The sequence below is a fragment of the Hyaena hyaena genome, unplaced genomic scaffold (genome assembly GCF_003009895.1).
Source record: "Hyaena hyaena isolate Hyena2069 unplaced genomic scaffold, ASM300989v1 scaffold_131, whole genome shotgun sequence".
Classification (NCBI taxonomy): domain Eukaryota; kingdom Metazoa; phylum Chordata; class Mammalia; order Carnivora; family Hyaenidae; genus Hyaena; species Hyaena hyaena.
In genome coordinates, this window is record NW_024080761.1 from 2,236,693 (window position 1) to 2,260,216 (window position 23,524).

A 23,524-nucleotide genomic window follows, 5' to 3' on the forward strand; every position below is an offset into this window, starting at 1 on the left:
ATTCAATCACGAGCAAACATCAGGCAAACGCAAACCAAGGGACATCCCACAAAATAACTGGCCTGGGCTCCTCAAAAATGTCAATGTCATGAAAGACCGAAGCATGTACCAGGTAAGGGAGATACAAGATACCCGACAGCTGGGTGTAATATGTGATAATATGTGATCCAGGGGTTTTGCGTAGTTCTCGAGGACTGTTTTGGAATAGCTGGGAAAAGCTGAATAAGCTCTGAAGATTAGACAATAGAATGTTGTCGATGTTAAGGTCCTGATTTTTATAATTATACTGTTTTTAGGAAGAACGCTCTGAAGCATTTAGGTCTAAAGGGATTGTGTCTGATATACAGATAAATACACGCACATATATTTATACATAAATATTATATATTTTTATATACACACAGAGAGAAGAAATGATAAGATAAAAGTAATAAACTGTTAATATATGGAAAGACCAGGTGAAGGATCTATGGTAATTCTTTGTACTGTTCTTGCAGATTTTCTGAAGTCGTAAATACCGTGGACAAGGCCAGCGGCGAGCCTCTTGCTCAGTAGAAGTGACGGCGACTGCAGTATTTTATTCACAGAGTACTTACAAAGAACCAGACGACCTCAGCCGGCCCCATAGCTGCCCCATTAGGAGCTAGATTATGCCCATTTTGCAGAGAAGGATTCTGACATTAGACACCGGAAGTGACCTGCCCTGATCGCGTGGCCCGTGGCCCGTGGCCCGTAGCCTGTACGTGGCAGAGCTGGGGTATGAACTTGCATCTGCCTGACTCCTCACTCCCCAAAATCATCACCGTCTTCACTGCAACAAGGTCACAAATTCCCTCACACCATGTCTGGGACTGGCAAACAAAACAAAACAAACCAAACCAACATAGCGTCCTTATTCTTTGTAGAACAACGGAGAGGGGAGGGGTCAGAGTGCAGAACTAAATTTAGTTCGATCCAGTTTAAAACTTGGTCTCATTCAACAAGTTAAATATTCTCTTGAGGTTTCTTGAATTCGGAGAGACTCGGTCTCTCTGCCATAATTGCTCTCAGATTCCTCCTCTCCTCCCCCGCTCCTCCCAAATATGACGATTGGGCTAAGGGTGAGGAGATTCAATGGTCGGTGGCCGGCAGGCATCGGCTGGGATCTGGGTGTCACCGCAAACATCCACTGGCTGAAGCTGAGGCTGATGAGTTGGGCTGGCCTCCCTCTGACTCGTCCAGGCCTCCTGGTGACACTGGCGACATTAGTCGTCTCCCATCAGCTCTCTGTGGTTCTGTGGCTGCCTCTGGGGTTCTTGCCCTCTTTCTAGGCTTCTGACACCAAGCCCACCTCCTCCCCACCACACGGGGTCCTAAATCAGGCCCACTGGCCATCACTTCAATGTCTAGATCACCCAGAAACTAAGGGGGGTACAGAGGCAGGGCTGATACTCAGGTGATAGGCTTGGTTATTAAAATAATCCAGTGCTTCCCTCTTGGTTGGTAACAAGCTGTGGCCCAAGACCCTTCAGTATTGCTGCTTCCGGCACATTCCCAGGTCCCCGTCACACTAGAAACCAAAGGGTTAACGGGGCAGGTAGTCTCCAAGACTCCGCTCCAGCCCTGGGGCTCAGCATCCCACCCAATGACATTAAGTATTCTGGATGTCACCACTGTTTTTAGCCAGGGCAAGCAGGGTCCTTTCCCTTACTCCAAGACTATCCTGAACTTCTCTGGAAAGTCACAAAGGAAAGCAGATAAGAGCCCCTCCATCACTGGTGTTCTCTTCAACTTATTGGATGTGCCTGCCCTTGCTGGGCTCCGCCCCAGGAGGAGGTGAGTCAACACTGAGGCGCTTTCCCATCTCCCTCCCCCCACTCCCAACCCTTCCACGTTGACTATGGAGACTGAAGGACCCAAACCCAGCCTCCCTTCCACCGGGAGTAGGCATGTGACCCAGCTCTGGCCCAAGAGAAGGAAGCAGAAGCCTGCTGAGAGGGGTGGGGGGGATGGTTTGCTTTCCTGGGAAAGGTGAGAAACTAGCTCTATCCTACCTCCCCCTGCTTCCTGATTCAAACAAGGACATGGTGCCTGAAGTTTGGGTAGTCGTATGTGACCCAAGAAGGTCCCCAGATGCTCGCCCTGACCTGGTTACTGCCGAACTGCAGATAGGCCCCTGCAAGTTGAGCTCTCCGGTTTTCTCAGCCAGAGGCAATGCTGATGCAGGGTAACGGGAACGAAAGTCTGTCAGCCCAGCGCCCGGACTCCGATCCTGTCTTCTACCCGTCCGCCTTCCATGTCCACGGTTCCCCGAGCCTGCCAGGCTGCCTTCTCCTGCTCAGCTTTCCCTGTGTACGTGAAAACTGCTTTCACAAAATCCCCTGGTCTTCTTCACCTGGGCTGGCCCTTGAAATGCTAAAACAGGAGATCAAGGAACCCAGAGAAATCCTTTTTCTCTCTTGCTCTTTCCCAGGCCTGCCTTTCAAGCCAAATGCAGCACCTCACTGTGAATGCCAAAGTGGATTAACTCTACCATTATTCATCCTTACTACAGCTAACTCATTATTATTATCATTATTAGTTCACATTGTTACTCTTTTTTTTTTTTTTAACGTTTATTTATTTTTGAGAGACAGAGAGAAACAGAGCATAAGCTAGGGAGGGACGGGGGGAGGGGGGGACACAGAATCCGAAGCAGGCTCCTGTACTTGACAGCCCAGAGCCTGACACAGGGCTCGAACCCACAGACTGTGAGATCATGACCTGAGCCGAAGTCGGACGCTTCACGGACTGAGGCACCCAGGCTTCCCCATAGTGTTACTCTTAACTCTACTGTTACTTTTGCATTCCTTCTATAAAATCCAAATCTGGTGATGTTATAATTTATTCCCATTTCATGGAGGAGGAGCCCCAGGAGGCTTACGGAGACTGAGTAATTTTTCCGGAGTTGGACAGAGTGGAAGGGATCTAGGCAGGACCGGAACAATTTACAACAGGCATTAAATACCCACTCTCCCCTGACACCTCGGCTCCCTCCACCAACCAACCCTCCATTCCTCCCATATCGGGACCTGGCCCACCCCCCATGTCCCCAGCCTGGGGGTGGCAGGGCGGGAAGCAGACAAAAGGAGACAGCCAGCAGCAGGTGTTTGTTGGAGAGCAAGGGTCCCAGCCCCAGAACCGACTACGCAGATTCAGTCTTCGAGGGCAGAGGCCGGACTCCATAGGCGAGACAGCACAGGGAGGCATCTGGGCACATGTGCATGTAGGTTTCATGCCTCGTACAGTAAGTTCTGCAGGCCCCTTGGCCTTTCCAGCACCGCTTGAATTCACTTCTCCCTGTGCAGAGGAAGACCACAGGTCACAGAGCAGCCCACGGGTTGTAGGTTAGGCCACTGTTCACGGGCTTGACCACAGATCAAGGGTTAGGCCACAGGTCACATGTGAGAGCACTGCCCACAAATTAGGCCATAGGACCTCTCTGGTCACTGGGTTAGCTGACCGGTCATACAACTCACAGGTCATAACTGAGTCCACAGGACATGAACTCTGACCACAGGTCAAGGGTTAGACTAAAGGCAACAGACTAGACCACTCGCCAGAGAGGAGACAGCTAGTGACAATTGAGCCCACAGATTTCAGTCCAGGTTCGCCTCCGGATCACAAGTTCGATCCCTGGCTGCAAGATAGAAATGAATTTCTTGGGGCGCCTGGGTGGCTCAGTCAGTTGAGCGTCCGGCTTTGGCTCAGGTCATGATCTCACAGTCTGTGGGTTCGAGCCCCGCATCGGGCTCTGTGCTGACAGCCAGCTCAGAGCCTGGAGCCTGTCCTCAGATTCTGTGTCTCCCTCTCTCTCTGCCCCTCTCATGCTCATGCTGTCTCTCTCTCTCTCTCTCAAAAATAAATAAAACATTAAAAATTAAAAAAAAAAAAAGAAACGAAGTTCTTGTCCAAGTTTACCTACTGTCCAGGTACGCTCTAAGGACTTTTCATAACAACAGTATGCAATTATAGTTGGTCTTATTATGATCTCTGTGATACAAGGTGGGGACACTGAGGCACAGGAAGATGAACAACCTTGCCCAAGATTACAGAGTCATCAAGGGGCAGAGCCAAGGTTCAAACCCAGGTAGTCATGAGGCTCTAGAGTCCATGATTATAACTGTAACATAAACTGCCTCGCACACATATGGATCCATTTAATGCAGTGGAGGAATTTCTCCCCATGGGCTATGGAAAAGGTGGGGCTTTGGAGGAATGCGTCCTGTACCCCCTCTGAGGGTCCTCTACGAGGCCTCAGGTTCCTTACCTGTATCACTCCCTTTTAGGGGGTCAGTTATAGGAAATTTAATTGTTTTAGCACAGGGCCTGGCATGCAGTAAATACTCAATAAACGAGGGGCACCTAGGTGGCTCAGTTGGTTGAGCATCCGACTTCGGCTCACGTCATGATCTACCGGTTCGTGGGTTCAAGCCCCACGTCGGGCTCTGTGCTGACAGCTCGGAGCCCGGAACCTGCTTTGGATTCTTGTCTCCCTCTCTCTCTGCCCCTCCCCCGCTCGCATTCCCTCCCTCTCTCTCAAAAATAAATAAACATTTAAAAAATGATACATAAAAAATAAATAAAGTGGTTAAGATATCCAAGATTGACTTCAAGAGAGTTCACTAAAACAAGACTCATTCAGTTTGACAGTTGTTGAGGTTGGATGGAGACCCAGAGGGTTTTCATATAATTTTTTATTTGTGTTCGGCATTTTCTAAAATAAAAAGGTTTCTTTTAAAAACTGACATCATTAGATTATTCTCTATTTTTGCATACATGTACATTTTCCCATGATAAAAAATTTTCAACTCACCTTGTATCTTATATTATTGTCTCTACTATCATGTAAATTTCAGGTGTTTCAAAATAAAAACTTTAGGGGCACCTGGGTGGCTCAGTCGGTCAAGTGTCTGACTTCAGCTCAGGTCATGATCTCATGGTTCGTGGATTCGAACCCCGCATCGGGCTCTGTGCTGACAGCTAGCTCAGAGCCTGGAGCCTGCTTCAGATTCTGTGTCTCCCCCTCTCTCTGACCCTCCCCTGCTTGCTCTCTCTCTCTCTGTCTCTCAAAAATAAAAACAAATAAAATAAAAAACATAAAATACCAGCACCATGAAAGCAAACATCTTTTTTCCTTTCCCAGCACTTGTCATAGTGCTGACACACAGTGAATATTTTTCAAATAAATATTTGTCAAGTGAATCCCATTTTAAAGATTAGGAAACTGAGGTGCAGACAGATTTAGGAAGTTGCCCTAAGGTGCCCAGCAAGTCAGTGTTGGGGCCAGAACTCAGTCACTGGTCTAGGCCTCCTCTGTCCCCCAGAACCTGGGAGGCTCTCCCTCATTTCTGCGTGCGCACACACACACACACACACACACACAGGTGATGTTACCTGGTGGCACATGACCCAGGACCAGAAGAGCCATAATCAGCAGAAGGGGCTGTGTCATGGCCACGGAGCTTCTGGGGCAATGACCAAAGGAGCCAGGCGTACTGAGCCTGGCTGCCTGAGGCCCAGCCTTTATCCTGCAGATCAAGGCAGGAATGTGGGCAGCAGGAGACCTAAGTGGGAGGCTAGGGCTCTGTGGTCCTGAGGATGTAGGACCTCAGCCAGCTCTGCAGGGAACTGGTCAGCCATACCCTCCAGAGGTTGCTGAGCTCTAGAGCTATGAACAGGATTTCCTGAAGCGATGTCTGAGGTCAGAAACTAGACATCTCCCCCTCCTGAGAGGGTGGGGAAAGGCTGGGTTTCAGAGAGACCTGGTTCAATGCCAGCGTCTCTCTCCAATCGCTGTGCTACCTTGGACAAATCGTGCACCCTCTCTGAGCCTCAGACTGTCATCAAGGAAATGATGACAGCCCCCCCCTACCACCTTGCAAGGATAAATACATGGACATTTCCTGATGCCAAGGAGATGGGGCCAGAACTCACTCACCCATTCAAATAAGCATGTATTTAGATCACTCGGAAAATGGGGAAGAGTAACAGTAGTTACCTCACAGAGACTAAGGGCTACCTAGCTCAGGTAGAGGATTAAACAAAATAGTACAGTGGTTCTCAAAGTGTGATACCCACACCAGCACACAGCAGCAATATCCAGAGCTTGTGAGAAATGCAAATCCTCAAGCTCTACCCAAACCTAATGAATCAAAAGCTCTGGGCGAGGGTCCCAGCAAGCTGTGGTTTAACAAGCCTCCAAGTGATTCTACTACACAGCTAAAATCTGAGGGCCACTGAAACCATATGTGCAAATAGCTTAGAACAGTGTCCTGCCCAGGCATCTGAGTTGCTGCCTGAGAGATGAGTAGCAAAAAGAGTATCTCAGGCAGAAGGAACAGAATGTACCTGAAAGAGTAGGGCATGGCCAGAGAGGGGTTCGTTGGGAGGAGAGATTGGAAATGACCCTGCAGAGGACAATGTGCTCCCAGAGCACAATGGGCCTTGAACGCCAAGCTCAGGCTGTACGTGTTGGGTAACCTGTCCAGATACCACTTTTAAATAAAGACACCGAAGCCCCCAGAAGCGAGGTGTCTTGCTCAAGGCTCTACAGCAATTGAGCTACGGAGCTGGAGCTGGAAGCTAAGTTGTCTCACTCCTAGACAATGTGTGACCGGACATCAGTCACAGCCCGTCTTGTAGGTAGGAAAGGGACTCTCGGAAGTCCAGAGCCCAGAAGGAGGCCAGACATGAGGGGGTTCAGCGTCCAGCCAGAGCCCTGCGGGGCTGAGCTAATCTACAGGCTGCTGTGGGAGTTGCTCCGAGCTGGACACCTGGACCCGCTCAGCCATGACAATGAGCTCCACCCACAGGTACAGTCTGGTCTGCATGGCCCCACACACAAACCTGCCCTCCCCAGTCCCTCTTGATCTCAAAGGAAGCACCCTGCTCAAAGAGCCTGGATTCTGGCCCCTGGCCAGAATCACCAGTTCCCTATAGCCAACTGCTCTGCTCTACCAGCATCACAGCGTCCCTCTCCTTTAAGTGCCTAGGAAGATTTTTTTCCCCCTAAGCCATGGCGGTGAGAGAAAGGGACAGTGGGCTGAGAGGCAGAAGCCTGAGTCCCAGGGCAAGGTAAACCTCAGTTTAATTATCCTCTTAGCATTCTATCAGGATTAAATGAGCTAAAAATCTAGGCAAAGTGATCAAATCATACTAACCACAGCCCAGATGCTCAGCAAATATTCATCAAAAAGGGGGCAGCCATTCTTCCAGGCACAGGACAGACCCCTGCATAAAGAGCGCTTAACCCAGAATTTGGTGAACAAATGAGTGGGACGCCCAAATCAGGTATCAGAAGTCTTTAGTTCACTTCCTAGGCTCCGCCCTCCCCTGGGGGCCACCTCCCAAAATTCATTCACCATCGGGCGGAGAGTTTCTCAAAGTGGGGTCCATGAACTCTGCATGAAGATCACCTGGGCACTTGCTTAAAGTGCAGATTCCCGACCCCCTCTCCCAGAACTCCTGAATCCGCCTCTCTTGGAGGGTGGGGCCTGGGAATCAGCATTCAGCCAGTTCCGAGGGCTAAGGTCGGGGCACCCCGCTGCAGGCGTGAACGCAGAGAGGCTCCAGACCCCGGAATTCAGGAACCCCATCTTGGCTCTCTCGCGCCCCCCCCACCCGGCCACCGCCACTACCACCCCAGGCGAAGGGCTCGGGGCAGTGGGTCTACTGAGCTCTGCGAAAAGACTGCGACCGCGGCCTCGGGGCGGGGACCCCGGGGCTGCCCCGCTGTGGGGCGGGGCTGGACGGGGCGGGGTCGCGGCTCCTCCCCCGGCCCGGCGGGCGGGGCGGGACCGGCCCGAGGGGCTGCGCGCCGAGGCGGTGGTGCAGCCTGGAGCAGCGGCGGCTGCGGCGGCCGGGGACCCTGGACCCCATCCCCAAGCGAGGTAAACGCCCGCGCAGCCCGCCGCCAACTTAGTCAAGTTGGAGCGGAGTTTGCCAGGCGCCTGCATGGGGGGGGCTCTGCGGCGCCGGCAGCGGCGAGGAAGGCCTCGAACCCGCGTCCTGGGGTGAGGGTCCGCCGACCTGGGACCCGGAGGGTTGTATGGCCTCGGACAAGGAACCCTCCCGGGATCAATGGACTCAGACCCAGGGCCCTGGGCTGGGGAGGCCTGGACTCGGACCCGAGGGATGGGAAATGCGTCCCGGGGCCCTGGAGGTCTCCTCCGCCGCCCCCTGCCGGGACCCCGTCCTGCCACCAAACAAGACAGGGCCCGGCTGCCTCCAAACCCCTGCCCCCCAACAGCCGCTGGAGGCTGTCGCGCCAGCGTCTCCTGAATTTTTCAAGTAGGGGGCGGGCCGGACACGCCGTTCCCATGGCACCAGGGCTCTCGGGTTACAGCCCAGGGTACCCCCAGACTCCCGTCGCCCTTCGGAATACCAACCCACCCCATGCTGCCTCTTACTCAGCCCTCAGCGGAACCGAACCCCCCAGGGGCCCTCAACCCTCCTCTGCACCCCCAACGCAGATCTGAACCCTGGGGAAGAGAGCTGCGGAGTAGGGCAGGACCGGGGCGATTCAGGTGCCTTTCCGAACGCGGGTCCCATGTTCCAAATGGCACGTCTGTGGACCTGGGCGTGTGCGTGTTTGTATGGACTTCCCACCTCGCCGGGGCCCCTCTGTCTCTGTCTGTGTGTCCTGGGGTATTCGGTCATCCTCAAGGCATAGGAAGTGGCCTCTGGGTGTGCATGCGTGTGCTCACAGCCTGCACACTCACCCCTCCCAGCCTGACCCAGGCTTACTTTGACCCTGAAGCCAGGAAGCCCCAAGGAGCTGAGGCACCTGTCATTTGAACAAGAGAAGGTTTGGGAGGAAGTCATCTCAGAAGCTCATCGGGACCCTGCAGAAGGGGCTTACAGTACCTGGCTCACTGCGCATTCCTGGTTCTTGCTCACAGAAGGAAGGAAGGAAAGAGGAAGGAAGGAAGGAAGAAGCGAGCGCACAAAGCCTTTCCACCCAAGGATGACACTAAACACAGAGCAAGAAGCAAAGAGCCCCCTGCGTCGGCGAGCCAGCACTCCACTGCCTTTGTCCGCCCGGGGTCACCAACCTGGCCTCCTGTGTACAGCACCTTCCACAAAACCCCAGCATCCCCCACTGGGCCAGTCATCTTCCCTCAATCCTCCCACCCGGCAGCCTTCACCTGCACCTAATGGTTGGTCATCCGAATCCAGCGACTCTGAAGGCTCCTGGGAGGCCCTCTACCGCGTGGTACTGCTGGGTGATCCTGGCGTAGGGAAGACCAGCCTGGCCAGCCTGTTTGCAGGGAAGCAAGAGCGAGACCTCCATGAACAGCTGGGAGGTAGGGACCCTGTGGGCTGGGCTGGGATGTGGCCCTAGGAGCAAAAACCCTGCAGTCAGGGGCACAAGGCTGCCAAGAACAGTTGTGCAACTCACACACTGCTCAACACTAAAGGGCATCATTCACATAGACTGTGAAGTGAATGATGCCCCCTCCCTAGAGCTGTGCAGGGCACAGCCCGCACAATGGCCTAGAGGAGGGAAATTCATTGAACAGTGAGAATTTTGCCAGTTTCTCATGGATGATTAATTTCCATGTCAGAAGGGAAGCAATTCTGAGCTCCAGGAATCTCAAATGGAAAGAGATAAGTAGGCCTCCACCCAGCTCAGAAACTCCGAGCCCCAACTACCCCTGACTCTCGGATCCTCCTACCTCCACAGCCCATCACGACCTGCAGCAAAATTAAGATCCTGCCCAAAATGGAGACCCCCCCCCCCCGGGTTCCCTTATTCTCAAGTGACACAGTGAGCTGAAAGGGTCAGGGGTGCCAGGATGAGGGGAGACAGAGACAGGATGGAGGAAATGAAGAGGGGTCCCTACAGGACTAGCTGAGAGTCCACAGGATGAGTGTGGAGAGGGAGGTTGGTTAAAAGCAAAGAGAAAGTGGGGACACTCTGGCCACGCCCCTTCTCTAGCCTTGACCCCTCTGAGTGTGAGAACCCTCACACATGGACATATGTGCATCTGTAGGTGTGACTGATGGGGAGCTTGAGGCCCTTTAAAGAGGGTTCATATGACCTGCCTGACGCATACACTAAGCCAGGGACAGAGCAGGGTTGGGAGAATTCCTAGCCAACTTTAATCCCACCATCCCGCACGCATCAACCAAGCACACTAGCAAAAGCTTTCCCAGCACCTACTACGTGCCAGATATCTTGCTGGCAGCTGGGGAGACATGGCTCCCCATGGAGTTTCTTGACCTGTCAGGAGAGACAGACATCAAGCAAGTGTGAGCCCTTCCAACACAAGTGGAGGGGGCGGTGTGATCAGAAAGGGGACTGGCGGGGCCATCCCCACCTCCCTGAGATCTGGCTCTTCCCCTTGGTTGCAGAAGATGTGTACGAGAGGACCCTCACGGTGGATGGAGAGGATACCACGCTGGTGGTCATGGACACCTGGGAGGCTGAGAAACGGGTATGGCACCGCGAGCAGGACTGGGGGTGGGGGGTGGAGGTGCGGAGCCTAGGGCCAGACCCCTGTCCCCTCCTCAGATGCTACGCAGCAGGGACAGGGCAGAGGCCATCCTCAGCAACCCCCAAAACCGACAGCTCCCAGGCAGGCTTTGGAACCAAAGAATGAAGAACTTATGACCCTGAGTCCTTCCTTGCTCCATTGATGCCCTCGCCGGCCCCCCCAGGATGTGCTTCTCCCCCTGCAAACCTCCACTTTGTCCTCAGCACCCTCATCCCCCCACACACACACACCCACACACTGTGCAGAAGGAACCAAAATGCACCAAAATGCCAGAGGCTAAACCGCCCCCCCCCCCATCTTGCTTACCCGTTGTGTGGCTTTGTGCAATGGACTCACAGCCCACTCTGGGCTTCAGTTTTCTCAACAGATAAATGGGTTGATCGTTCCTGCCTTCCTTACCAGCTGGTTTTTTAAAGGTCTTATGCAATTTCACAGTGAGGAGCACAGTGTGGAACATGAAAGAAACAATGACGAAAATAGGTGAAGGGATGTAAATAATGATCATTCTTATTACTCGTAACTTGGTAGCCAGTAAAGAAGGAAACCGAAGGATGTCCTTCCCTACCCTTCCAGAGCAGGAAGAAAGCAGCAGACAAGGATGTGTCCCTATAATGCTTGTCTTACCTTGTTTGAGTTTTCTTTTTTCTTGCTAAACAGATAACACATGCTCATTGTAGAAGTTTGAAGAAATACAACCAAGCAGAGAGAAGGATGTAAAAATCACCTAGGAGCCTATCTCAGTAAGGGGTAGGCCCCGCCCCTACCATGCAGAGGCCCCGCCCATGGGGTGGGCCTTAGGAGGGCACTGTTGGGTGATTGGCCAGAGTAGCTGACAGCCCCAGCGATAGGCGGAAAGGATGGGGAGGAAGGAGCTAAGGGGCCAATTCCTTTCTGCCAGTAATAAAAGGACACCCATATCCAAATGAGTCTGAGGAGGAGGAGGAAGATGGTATTCCTCACAGCAACTAGCATTTATGCAGCTGGGTGGAAGCCTACCCTTTTTCCAAATGTCAGCCCCTGTGCTAAGCTCCAGATAAATATTATGACGTTCAGTCAAAATGAAATCTGTAAGTGAGCATCCTGATTCCCATTCTGATGAAGAAACTAAAGCTCAGAGAGATTCAGTAATGGGTCCAAAGTTGTCAGAGAGCAAGTGGAATTCAAACCCAGATCTATAAGACTCTGAACCTGTATTCTATTTTTTAAGGTTTTTTTTTTTTTTTTGAGAGAGGGAGAGGAGCAGGGAAGGGGTGGAGAGAGAGAGAGAGAGAGACAGTCCCAAACAGGTTCTGGAGAGCTATCAGTACAGAGCCCAATGTGGGGCTCAAACTCACGAACTGTGAGATCATGACCTGAGCCAAAATCAAGATTCAGCTGCTTAACCAATTGAGCCACCCAGGTGCCCTCCGAGTCAGTACTCTTATGCAGAGGACTGTCCCTCTCCATCCCCACTGGGAACACCACCTTCTGAACCTTCAGGTGGGGTTTCACCCCTTCACTCATTCATTGAAAAAACACTAGGTGGGTCTGTATCATGAGCCAGGACACTGAAGACCCGTCAGTGAATAAGACAGATGGAGCTCACAGGCTGGGGGGGGGGGGGAGCTACTTTTGAATGTAGGTGAAAATCTTATGGGGCAGAGCCCAGTGAATTAAGAAAAGTGATCAGCCTGGGAGTCTCATTGGGAAAGCCGGGGAGGAAGAGTACTGGAACCGGATTCTGTGCCCAGCTGGCTATATGACCTTGAGGACGTTTTCTCTTCTCTTCTGGCCCTGGGTTTTTCTTCAAGTAAAATGGGGAAATGGAACCAGTTTCCCTGGTTGGGGACGGTGGAGGGTGGAGGCAATTTCCAAAGAGGGTTCACACAGTAGCAGTGTCGCTGGAGTAAGTTTTTATTTACTTATTTATTTGAGAGAGAAAGAGAGAAGGGAGGGGAGGGAGGGAATCTTAAGCAGGCTCCTAGCTGTCAGTCTAGCAAGACCGAGTCCTCCTCAGAAACCAGACACAAGAGCTGAACTCTCCTTGGCAGGAAGAGAAACCAAACAAATCTTTTGTCTCCAGCGTCCAGCGCACCGAAGGAACCTATGAATGAGAAAATACAGCGGGCTGGTGTCACTAGCCCGGTTTTTCATAGAGAATCGGAGGCTCAGAGAGGATTGTGGTTTACCCACGGCGACGACCCGGGGAATCGCGACGGAATTTGTTCCTCGAACTTGTCCAGATGATGCACCTCGGCCCCAGCCCGCCCCCCAGACCATCCCAGCCCCACCTTTCTCGGCCACGCCCCTCCGGCTGAGAGGTAGGTACCGTTTGAGCACAGGCCTGGGGTCCCTCTGTTGCAGGATGAAAGCTGGCGCCAGGACTCCTGCCTGCAGGTGGGCAGCGCCTACGTCATCGTGTACTCCATAGCAGACAGAGGAAGCTTCGAGAGCGCCTCGGAGCTCCGCATTCAGCTGCGGCGCGAGCATCAGGCCGACCACGTGCCCATCATCCTGGTGGGCAACAAGGCTGACCTGGCCCGCTGCCGGGAGGTCTCCGTGGAAGGTGAGCATCTACTCCTCCCTCCTCCTCCAGCTTCCTCGCAGCTTCTACCCCACCCCCCCCGTCCCCACCCCCCTGCATCTGCTTGCCGAAGCCTGACAGCCAGGAACTGTTCTCGCTTCCTCTTTCACTTCCGGAAACCAAGCCCCCAAATCCCGTGAGGCCCACTTCCCTTAACCCCACATTCCCTTCCCCCTATGCCCACCACCTCTGCCCCCCTTGCCATCTCCACCTTGGCCTGGGCCTGCCCCACCCCCACTACTCTCTCCCCATCGAATGGGTCCTCCTCGCCAGCTACCAGAGTTCTCCAAAACCAGATCTGACCTTGTCACTACTTTGCTTAAAAACCTCCCTGTGGCTCCCCTGTACCCTTAATTAACGGAGACACTTTATCCACCGGACATGATAGGTCCTACAAGCTTTTCAGGGGCTTATATCTGAGACCTGAAACAAATATTAGCTCCAAAATAAATACCGTATGAAATTTGTAAATTTAAAATCTCACAAAGCTTTAACTGTCCCCCAAATATAATCTTGTGACAGCCAACAGCTGCAAACCGAAACGTGTAGTTATATATAAATTGTATTTAAAGTGGGATGGGGAATAGATTTCAATGCATTTGATAACGTGTGGGACCCATACAGAGCTTATAATGGCCCTCCTCGCAGAAGGGCAAAATCTAAAAAATATGGAAACTGAGAGCCAGAGAGGGTAAGCCAGTTCCACGGGGTCACCAGCCACTGGGGACTAGAACCCAGGCCCCTGTCTCCCAGCCCCGTGGCTTCCTGGAGATGGAAGACCATACGCTTTGTGAGCAAACGTCCCCAAATTCCACAACATAATCCCCAGGAGGTTTTGTTAAAATGCTGTCCCAGACCTCAGCCCAGACCTACCAAATCAGATTCTCTGCTGGTGGTTTCAGAAATCTGCACTTTAACAATCTCCCCCAGATAATTCTGATGCACACCTTAGACCTCTTACCTGGCATTCAAGGCCCATTCCAGCCTCACTTTGCTACCAGTATCAGTCCCTAGTCTGTGCACGGACACGCCGAAACCGGGTCTCATTTTCCTCGGAATCCCCTGGCACCCAACACAAGATAGGGCACCAGGAAAAAAGGGATTCAGCCTGAGACTCAACACGCCTCTTCCCACCTTTATGTCCCCCTCCACCCGGCCCGTCTGACCCCGCCCCTCAGAGGGCCGCGCCTGCGCAGTGGTGTTCGACTGCAAGTTCATCGAGACGTCGGCCACGCTGCAGCACAATGTGGCCGAGCTCTTCGAGGGCGTGGTGCGCCAACTGCGCTTGCGCCGCCGGGACAGCTCGGCGCCGGAGACTCCGGCGCCCCGACGGCGTGACAGCCTCGGTCAGCGGGCACGTCGCTTCCTGGCACGGCTGACGGCCCGCAGCGCCCGCCGCCGGGCACTCAAGGCCCGCTCCAAGTCTTGCCACAACCTGGCGGTGCTCTGAGGCCGCCTGGCCTCCTGGGGGTGGCGGAACACTGGGCTGCACTGATGCCACCGAGTGTCCTCGACGCAGTTGCCTGGACTCAGCACAGTGCTCTATGCCTGCCCGTTACCCCGAGGGCCGGAGCATCTCCCGGAGCTGCAACTTCAGGGACTCCCCCCCACCTTCCCCAGGAAGGGGTGGACGGACTATGGGGCCGAAGCCCCAAGCTGGGCACAGACTAGGGTTTTTTTTACGTCGTGCGTGTCTTTTTGTAAAAATCTTCCTTGTCCCTTGGCTCTGGCCAACTCCCTGCAATAAACCAGACCAGAAGGATGTCTTCTCTGAGTGCCCAGACCTCTTCTTTTGGAGTCTTCCAGGCATCTCCACCTCCCACTCTCCCATATACACTAGCGGCAGACTGGGTTAGCCTGATGACTTGGGTCAAGGTCAGTTAGTAAAATCAGTTGTGTGTTCAGGCCCTGCTCCCCTTCTGCCAACCACTGGGCATGGCCTCTGTACGGCACAGCCCTCACTCCCCCCCCACCCCCCGCAGCCCCTCTCATCTTTGAGGGAGACCCAGTGGAGCAGACAATCCCAATTCAGTGTGCTGACCTCCTATTTTCTCATAAACCCATTTTTTAGATTATAGATTCATAAAAGCTCATCCGGAAGGAATGTCAGCCATTCATGCTCACAATATAATAGATACCGTTTGTTAGGTGCGTGTTCTAGGCTGTCACAACTAGTAATTGATCTCCACAAACCCTGTTTGCTAATTAGAAAAATAGAGATGCGGGATGGTGAAGGCTTATGCTCAAGATCACATAGCTACTGTAAGTGAAGTTGTCAAGATTCCAACCCAGGCTTGTCAGGCTAGAGTCTGTGCCCTTACCTACAGTCCTCTTGGAGAATGTGACCGAAAGCTATGGAGTCCCGGGGAAATGGACTTTCAAACACAAGTTTGCATACAATTTAAAGTCGAGGGGGGTGCTTACCTCCATGAAACCCAATCCACTAATCCCCAGGATTCGTTCAACTCATTCGTTTTTCTGAATGTGGAAACCGAAGCCCAGAGAGGGTAAGTGAGCATCCCAGCGGTACCCAGCCAGGGAGGGTGAGGACTAGACCCCAGCGCCCAGCCTCCTCTCATGTCTGTGCAGGAAGTAGGAGGTAGTGAGGCCTCCAGCCTGGCTGGGGCTGGACCTTAGGGGTCAGGTCAGGAGTTTCCAGCTGAAGGGGAAAGGGGTGTCACTGCTTTGAGATCAGAACAAGATGCAAATGGTTTGGACCGTCACGTCCCTGATGGCTGACACCCCTGCCCCCAGCCAGCTGGCCTGCCCAGACGCCTCGGTCACTAGGAATGCCGTGCCAGAGAAGACTGGAGCTTGGGCAGACGAGCCCACATCCTCCGTCTTCAAACCCCCATCGGTGCCCTGCTGGCACTTATTTCCCCATCCCCACTCCAGCCGGGGCAAGGGAGGAGGGGGAGGGTCTTCCCCCACCCCAAGCTGTCGCTGGCCTGCGGTCGTGGGGGAGGGGCTGCAGTTGTGGAAAGTTGGCAGAGGCAGCCGGCAGCAGCCGGAGAGTGGAAAAAATGATATCAAACCCGGAAAAATGCAGGCCGGATGGAGGGCCTGAGTCGGCCCTGGGAGGTGAGAGGGAGGGAGGGAGGGGGGGCCCCACAGGCTGAGAAAGGAAGAGGGAGAAGGGAAGAGGGGCCAGGGAGAGAGCACAGGCGCCTGTTTTGAGAAAACTGAGGGTAATCCTGACATTCTTTCCTTTCTTCGTCCACAAATATTTACCGAGGGCCTACTAAGTGCCCTGCTCAGTGCCAGGCTCGGGGGAGGTAGAGGCAAACAGAAGCAGTAGGATGCTGCTCCCTGGAGCCCCCCATCTGGTGGGGGAAACAGGTTAGAACACAAGTAAGTGAATAAAATGATTACAAACGGATAAGGGTGCTCGTGGAAGGCCCTGAGGATCATCCAGTGCAATCCTGCCAATTTACAGATGGGGAAACTGAGAACAGGGGAGGGAGAGAGGGCTTACCCCAGGCTGCTCAGAGTGTGGAAGAAGTGACTGAGACCAGGAATGGGGATGGAAGGAAAGAAAGAAAGAAAGAAAGAAAGAAAGAAAGAAAGAAAGAAAGAAAGAAAGAAAGAAAGGAAGGAAGGAAGGAAGGAAGGAAGGAAGGAAGGAAGGAAGGAAGGAAAGAAAGAAAAGAAAAGAAAAGGAAAGAAAGAAAGAAAAGAAGGAAAGAAGGAAAGAAGGAAAGAAGGAAAGAAGGAAAGAAAGAAAGAAAGAAAGAAAGAAAGAAAGAAAGAAAGAAAGAAAGAAAGAAAGAAAGAGTGCAGACCAGGGTCAGGGGGAAGGGTATACAGCTAGCACAGCAGTTGAGTGGTTGAGGTGGGTCACGGGTCCTAAACCAGAGGGTCTGCGTTCAATCCTCCCTCTCTCTGTTTCTTAGTTTCCCCATCTATAAAATAGGATTCAGGGCAATTCCCTCCAGGGAACTGATGTGAGGATTAAATGACTTAAGATGTGTAAATTTCTTGGGGTGCCTGGGGGGCTCAGTCGTTTAAGCTCCCAACTTTGGCTCAGGTCGTGATCTCACGGTCTGTAGATTCAAGCCCCGCGTCAGGCTCTGTGCAGACAGCTAGCTCAGAGCCTGGAGCCTGCTTCGGATTCTGCGTCTCCCTCTCTCTCTGCCCCTCCCCTGCTCATACTCTGTTTCTCCCTCGCTCAAAAATAAATTAAAAACATTAAAAACTTTTTTATAAAGATGTGTAAATTTCATAAAACATCCCCGTGTCTACGATGATTCAGTAAATGTTGGTTCCCACTAGCATATCTTAAGACCATGGGGAAACCAGGGCGTATTTTTCTCTTTTTTAAATGTTTAGCTATTTATTTTGAGAGAGAAAGAGAGATTGTAATCGGGGAAGGAGCAGAGAGAGAGAAAGAGGGAGAATCCCAAGCAGACTCTGTGCTGTCAGCGCAGAGCCTGATGCGGGGCTTGAACTCGGGAACCGTGAAATCATGGCTCAAGCTGAAATCAAGAGTCTGATGCTTAACAGAAGACTGAGCTGCTCAGGCACCCCGACCAAGGCTTGTTAAGGGTGGAACACTCTGGGACTGTAAAGATTTGCTTGGGAGTGTTTGCCCTGTGCTGACACTGGCGAACTTTAGGAAAATCTCTTCCCCTCTTGAGCTTCAGTTCTCCCATCTGTAAAATAAAGAGATTGAATGTGAACTTGTATCATATATGCATGTACGCACCCACTTACTGTCGGTCTCCCCAGCCCCAGGAATAAGTGCCCCGTGAGGTTAGGGACCCCAGCGCCACTCTCTCTCCAGCCCCTACAAAGGTGCCTGGCTCATAATAGGTGATCAGTAAATATCTGTTGAATGCAGTGATTAACCGATCTGTAAAAGGGCCCTTCTGATCCTGACCCCTAGGATTCTAGGAATCTGTGAATAAGGCATAGCTGGGAAAGCATGTGACAAAACCACAATACTCCACCCAGGGACATGACCCATTATAGTTTAGAAAATTCTTTCTCAGCCCTTAAAAAAAACTAACTTCGTTTTAGCTCCTTCTGTGTGCTAGGCCCCATGTTAATGTGCTTGGTACACATTTTCTTGTCTAATTATCCCCGTACCCATCTACTTAATAAGTACCAATTAACAGATGAGCAGATTTAACAGAATGAGGCAAAGAAAACCCAAGAAACTTGTCCAAGAAAGAGTAGTCAGGTCAGGTAGGAATTCCTTTCTTTGTTGTATAGCTGGGGAAACTGAGGCCCAGAGAAGGAAGATGAATTGCCCACAGGCATATAATAATAATAGCAAGCAACTACATCACACTATGTATCAGAGGCTGTTCTAAGTGCTTTTCACGTATTACATCCTCAAATCTGGTCATATAATCACCACACCAGTTTTCAGATAGAGACGCTGTATCGCAGAAAGAAAGGTTCAATACCCTGCCGGGTTTGCACAGTTAGCAAAGGGAAGAGCCAAGATTCGAACCAGGGACGGATAGTCCTGTGGTTTGTTAAGGGCTTGCCTATATTACACCATCTGTCGGTACAGCCCGTCCAAAGCAGGTTGGTATCAACGAAGTGGTCTCTTTGCCCAGCGCCCAGCTGCCTCGACTGGGGGCAGGGCAGAAAACAAAACCACATTGAGCGTAGCCTCAGCCGCCGGCTGGGACTTTCCACCTTGAAGGGAGAGTACTGTTATGGAAAAAATGATAAAGCTCTGGGAAGATGAATGTCTCCCGAAGGGCCCAAGTCTCTTCACAGTCCCCCCCCCCACTTCTAGGCGAGGGCCACAAACTGTGCCGGCCTGATCCAGATGAGATGAAGGCCACCTGGATCCTGACACACCCCAGCCAGGCTCCTTGAATACTGAGGATCACTGGCCTTGATGGAAAGTTCCAATTTGTCAGCCAAGGGCACAAAGCTTCCACTCGGGGACACCGCCCCCCAAAGTAATCGGGTTCAGGCTGAAACTGCGTGTTCTTGGATGGTGGGAAATTCTCGTCCCCTAAGGACAGCTGAAGCCTCCCTTTACTCAGCAAACTTTGACAAGGGTGTGCTTTCTGAAGGAGGGGAAGGAGGGGAAAGAATGTCACATCTGTGTGCTTTATAAAGACCAAGAATCTCTCGGTTCCACCATGACCATAAGACCTTAGGCAAATCAAAATATACAGAGGGAAGGCGTTAGGGTAAAATTCTCTACGCGGCTGTCTCTGACTTAAGAATATTTGAATATTCTAGTGCCACAGCTTGAAAAAATACACAAGTTTCGTTTCAATTTCAGCAGTGTTCCCTTCAGTGAGGATCAGGGTTCAGTTAAAAATACTACTAATGAGGGACACCTGAGTGGCTCATTGGGCTAAGCGTCCGACTTCAGCTCAGGTCATGATCTCATGGTTTATGGGTTCGAGCCCCGTGCTAGGCTCTGTGCTGACAGCTAGCTCAGAGCCTGGAGACTGCTTCAGATTCTGTGTCTCCCTCTCTCTCTCTGTCCCTCCCCTGCTCACTCTGCCTCTCTCTCTCTCTCTCAGAAATAAATAAAACATTAAAAAAAAAAATTCTACTAACGATGGGATGGGAGCTCTGGGTTCAGCAATGTGTGCAATTTTCTCCAGTTGCATCTGGTTCAAGTCGAGGATAGGTCCCTGCTCCAGTTACTAGGCTGCATAACAAACCACCCCAAAGCTTCATGGCATAAAAACAAGCATTTTATTAGGCTTCTAGATTTTGTGAGTCAGGAATTTAGGCCAGGCAGAGTGGAAGCAGCTCCTCTCTGGGGCCTCAGCTGGGAAACTTGAAGACTCGAGTGACCGAAATCATCTCATGAGTCTGGATGGTGAAGCTGGAGTGAGCTGGGATCTCACCTGCACGTGACCTGGTGTCTTTATTTCCTGTTGTTACTGTAACAAGTCACCACAAACATAGTGGCTTAAAACGGTGCAAATCTGTTATCTCACAGTTCTGTCTGGAAGTCCAAGGTGGGTCTCACGAAGCTAAAATCAAGGTGTCGGCAAAGCTGCATTCTTTTCTGGAGGTTCTAGAAGAGAACCTGTTTCCTGGCCTTTCCCAGCTCCTAGGGTCCAGTCGCTTCCCTTGGCCCATGACCCCTGCCTCCACCATCAAAGCCAACATCAGGCCAAGTCTGTTCGTCCCTCTGGTTCTTCCCCTTCTGCCTCCCTCTCCACCTCTGTGATTACGCCCCCGGATCATCCAGGATAATTTCCCCGTTTTAAAGTCAGCAGATTCGTGAACAATTCCATCCACAATGTTCATACCCCTTTGCCATGTAATATAACATATTCGCAGGTTCCAGGGATTAGGAGGGGACATTTGGGGGAACTGTTGCTCTGCCTACCACAGCAGGGTAGGATGTAGGATGTGGGAAGGGGGTAGCTGGGTCTTCACTCCCCCCCCCAACACACACACACACACACACACACACACACATGCACACATGCACGCATGCACTCAGTCTTGTTTTCCAATGAATAGAGAAAACTCTACATTGAAGGGCTCCCTCCTGGTGGAACGTGAGGGACACTGGAGCACCGTTCCTAGAATCTGACCTCGCCTCCCTTCCTCAGGTTCACGTGTCTCTCAAGGAGCAGCAGCTTCTTCGGGCCTCCACTGGGCAAATATCCACCCACCTTTCAGAAGACCTTACTCCTCCCCACACATGTAGGCCTTGCCTCCGAATCGCCCCTCTCCCCCAGCGGCAGTGCATCCTCAGAAGTAGATTATTGGGACTGGATCAAGCCCCCCAAATACTCCAACTGGGCACTCAAGGGTGCTAGAGCTCTTCTGGTCTTACAGAACAGCCTGGAGAACTGCCCATTCCAAATCCAGTGTTCTTCGAGAGATCTGCCCACCTACGTGAATGAGGAGAGATGTCTCATATGTGGCCGATTTTCTAGGAAGCCATCATTGAATCTTACATACCTGCGTGTGCACACGTGCATGAATTCTAAACCGCAGACCCAGGGGTCACTAGCAAATGCTCACAGAGTCAGATGGGTAATATAAATCAGTGAAGTAGACTGGGTGAAGGACATTAGGGAGCACCAACGTCTACAGCCAGCTGGAGACACCTGCCTTGTGTAAGGGGAGCAACAGATCAAAGGTCCCCATTACTGCTGTTAGGAAATGAATCCAGCGTTGCTTGGTATTTCGGTTTTTCCAAGAGAGCCAGCAAGGCAGACATTTATGTGAAGTATCGCAATTCTTATATACTAGTTGCTAATTTTAGTTTTAATTTTTTTTAAATGCTTATTTATTTTGAGAGAGAGAGAGCACAAGCAGGGGAGGAAAGAGAGAACCCCGAACAGGCTTCACGGCATCAGCAGAGAGCCGGTCAACACAGAACCCGATGTGGGGCTCGATCCCAAAACCTCGAGATCATAACCTGAGCGGAAATCAAGAGTCTGACTCTTAACTGACGGAGCCACCCGGGCGCCCCTGGTAATTTTAATTTTTAAAAACCCAGGACGAGATAAGCAAAACATATCCAACCAAATTCTGACCAGAGGCCGACAGTTTGCAACCTCTGGTCTGAACCCAAACAGTGATCGAGAAATGTACTCTCAGCCACTCCCCCATCTGCAAGGTCAACCCTCAGACCATGAAGTTAGTACTTAATTATAAGGAACAGCTTGTTCCTTTTGTTCAGCTCCTCCCCTCCCCTTTCCAAGGGCGCCTCTTCAAGCCTTTTGGGGTACCAAAGGTGCCCAGTGCCAAGTAGTATATTTTTTCAGTTGAACTTTGAATTACAAAAAGAGCACATGTTCATTATAAGAATAAATCAAAACAAGAGAAAATATATGGTAAAGAGTAAAGATGCATTTATTTGTTAAGCTGCCCTCAGCTACACACGATAGAAATCCTTATAAGGATATTTTCTAACAAGAAGTCCAGAGGCCTTAAAACTGCCAGGACACTGAGTCTGCATCTACATAATTCTCTCGACATTTCCTTCATGGTTGCAATATGGCTGCACCAACTCCGAGTATCACATCTTCACCCCAGTATCTCAAGCAAGATGGAAGGGGAAAGGTCCGAAAGAGGTTTTCTTTTTACTGAAGAGGAAATCAGTCTCCCAGGAGTTTCCCTTCATATCTCACCGGCCAAACTGAGTCTCACGACCAGCTGCTGGCAAGGTGGGCTGCGAAAGCAACTATCTGGCAAAAAAGAATGAGATTGCCACACCTGGCTTGGGCCAATCATGATTCATCCCTTTGCTCCCCTAACAAGATGATGTTTACAAGCAAAGGGGAAGTGGGGAAGGTCACTGGATAGGCAACTTTAGGATTTGCCACAGAACTCTTTCCTTTCTCCCCCATTACCACTTCTTTCCCCCAGGGGTTCCCACCATTAGCAGCAATTTGGGGTGTATCTTTATGGATTTTTATATATATCAATATATCTGTATCTATATAGATAGATATAGAGATAGACATAAATGTCTGCATATTTGGTCATTTTTCTTTTCTTCCACATTGTCAGAGCTGCAATTTTACTCTGTTGTTTTCTTTTCCATAGGATCTAAAATAAATCCTGATTGCTTGGAACCGGAGATTGGTTTAAAGATGGACCTACAGGGGCGCCTGGGTGGCTCAGTCGGTTAAGCATCTGACTTTGGCTCAGGTTATGATCTCACGGTCTGTGGGTTCGAGCCCCGCGTTGGGCTCTGTGCTGATAGCTAGCTCAGAGCCTGGAACCTGCTTCGGATTCTGTGTCTCCCTCTCTCTCTGTCCCTCCCCTGCTCATGCTGTCTCTCAAAAAAAAAAAGTATATAAAAACATTAAAAAAAAATTAAGATGGACCTACAACCCAGCTGTGGCCAATAGGACATGAGGGAAATTTTGCTGGAGGATTCTAGAAAAAAGTTTCTTTGCTCTTAAAAAAAGAGCAGGAAGGGGCACCTGGGTGGCTTGGTCCGCTAAGTTTCTGACTCATGATCTCATGTTTCACGAGTTTGAGCCAGGAGTCCGGCTTGACGCTGACAGTGCAGAGCCTGCTTGGGATTCTCTCTCTCCGTCTCTCTCTGTCCCTCCCCTGCTCATGCCCTCTCTCTATCTCAAAACAAATAAATTTTTATTTGTCTCAAAATTTAAAAAGATATACAAACAAGGCTGCAGCAGGAGCGGAGCATTCTTTTTCTGCTACCGGTCATTGAAGTGTATGAATGCGATGCTGGAAGTGTAGCCACCATTTTGCAGCTATGACAGGGTCTAATCAGAGGGCGGCAAGGTAGAAAGATAGGAAGGACCCAAGTCCTTGATGAGAAAGTCAGGTCCCTAAATTAGCCATCTCAGAAGTGCTCCTCCTCTGGACTTATTATTATGTAGGATAATAGGTCTTCAGTGCTGAAGCAAATTGTCTTGGGAACTTCTGCACCAAAGTCAAAATCACCCATTTGATATACATATATAGATGCATTTGCTGTTCTTCACATCAATGGAATCAGTGATATGTG

General features: G+C 51.2%; 2 protein-coding genes across 2 annotated transcripts; one reads left to right on the forward strand and one right to left on the reverse strand.

The window, feature by feature from the left end:
* Positions 1 to 3,163: 3,163 nt before the first annotated feature.
* On the reverse strand, positions 3,164 to 5,473 carry DEFB124 (defensin beta 124). The gene is made up of 2 exons (XM_039237717.1): positions 5,416 to 5,473; positions 3,164 to 3,318 (listed from the first exon to the last, which is right to left on the reverse strand). Exons 1-2 carry the CDS (start codon positions 5,471 to 5,473, stop codon positions 3,164 to 3,166), a joined length of 213 nt encoding a protein of 70 aa, XP_039093648.1.
* A 2,386-nt stretch (positions 5,474 to 7,859) lies between these two features.
* On the forward strand, positions 7,860 to 14,852 carry REM1 (RRAD and GEM like GTPase 1). Its single transcript, XM_039237769.1, has 5 exons — positions 7,860 to 7,910; positions 8,922 to 9,326; positions 10,378 to 10,460; positions 12,864 to 13,065; positions 14,262 to 14,852. The coding sequence occupies exons 2-5, from the start codon at positions 8,987 to 8,989 to the stop codon at positions 14,531 to 14,533; spliced, it is 897 nt and encodes a 298-aa protein (XP_039093700.1). The 5' UTR covers positions 7,860 to 7,910; positions 8,922 to 8,986; the 3' UTR covers positions 14,534 to 14,852.
* The last annotated feature ends 8,672 nt before the right edge of the window (positions 14,853 to 23,524 follow it).

Bases quoted from the DNA above. Each gene is read 5' to 3' on its own strand.
- DEFB124 (XM_039237717.1), bottom strand. From the start codon at position 5,473: ATGACACAGCCCCTTCTGCTGATTATGGCTCTTCTGGTCCTGGGTCAT. The intron at 3,319-5,415 runs GTAACATCACCT...TCCTCTGCACAG, and splicing joins CCTGGGTCATGTGCCACCAG to GGAGAAGTGAATTCAAGCGG.
- REM1 (XM_039237769.1), top strand. From the start codon at position 8,987: ATGACACTAAACACAGAGCAAGAAGCAAAGAGCCCCCTGCGTCGGCGA. The intron at 10,461-12,863 runs GTATGGCACCGC...CCTCTGTTGCAG, and splicing joins CCTGGGAGGCTGAGAAACGG to GATGAAAGCTGGCGCCAGGA. The intron at 13,066-14,261 runs GTGAGCATCTAC...CCCGCCCCTCAG, and splicing joins CCGGGAGGTCTCCGTGGAAG to AGGGCCGCGCCTGCGCAGTG.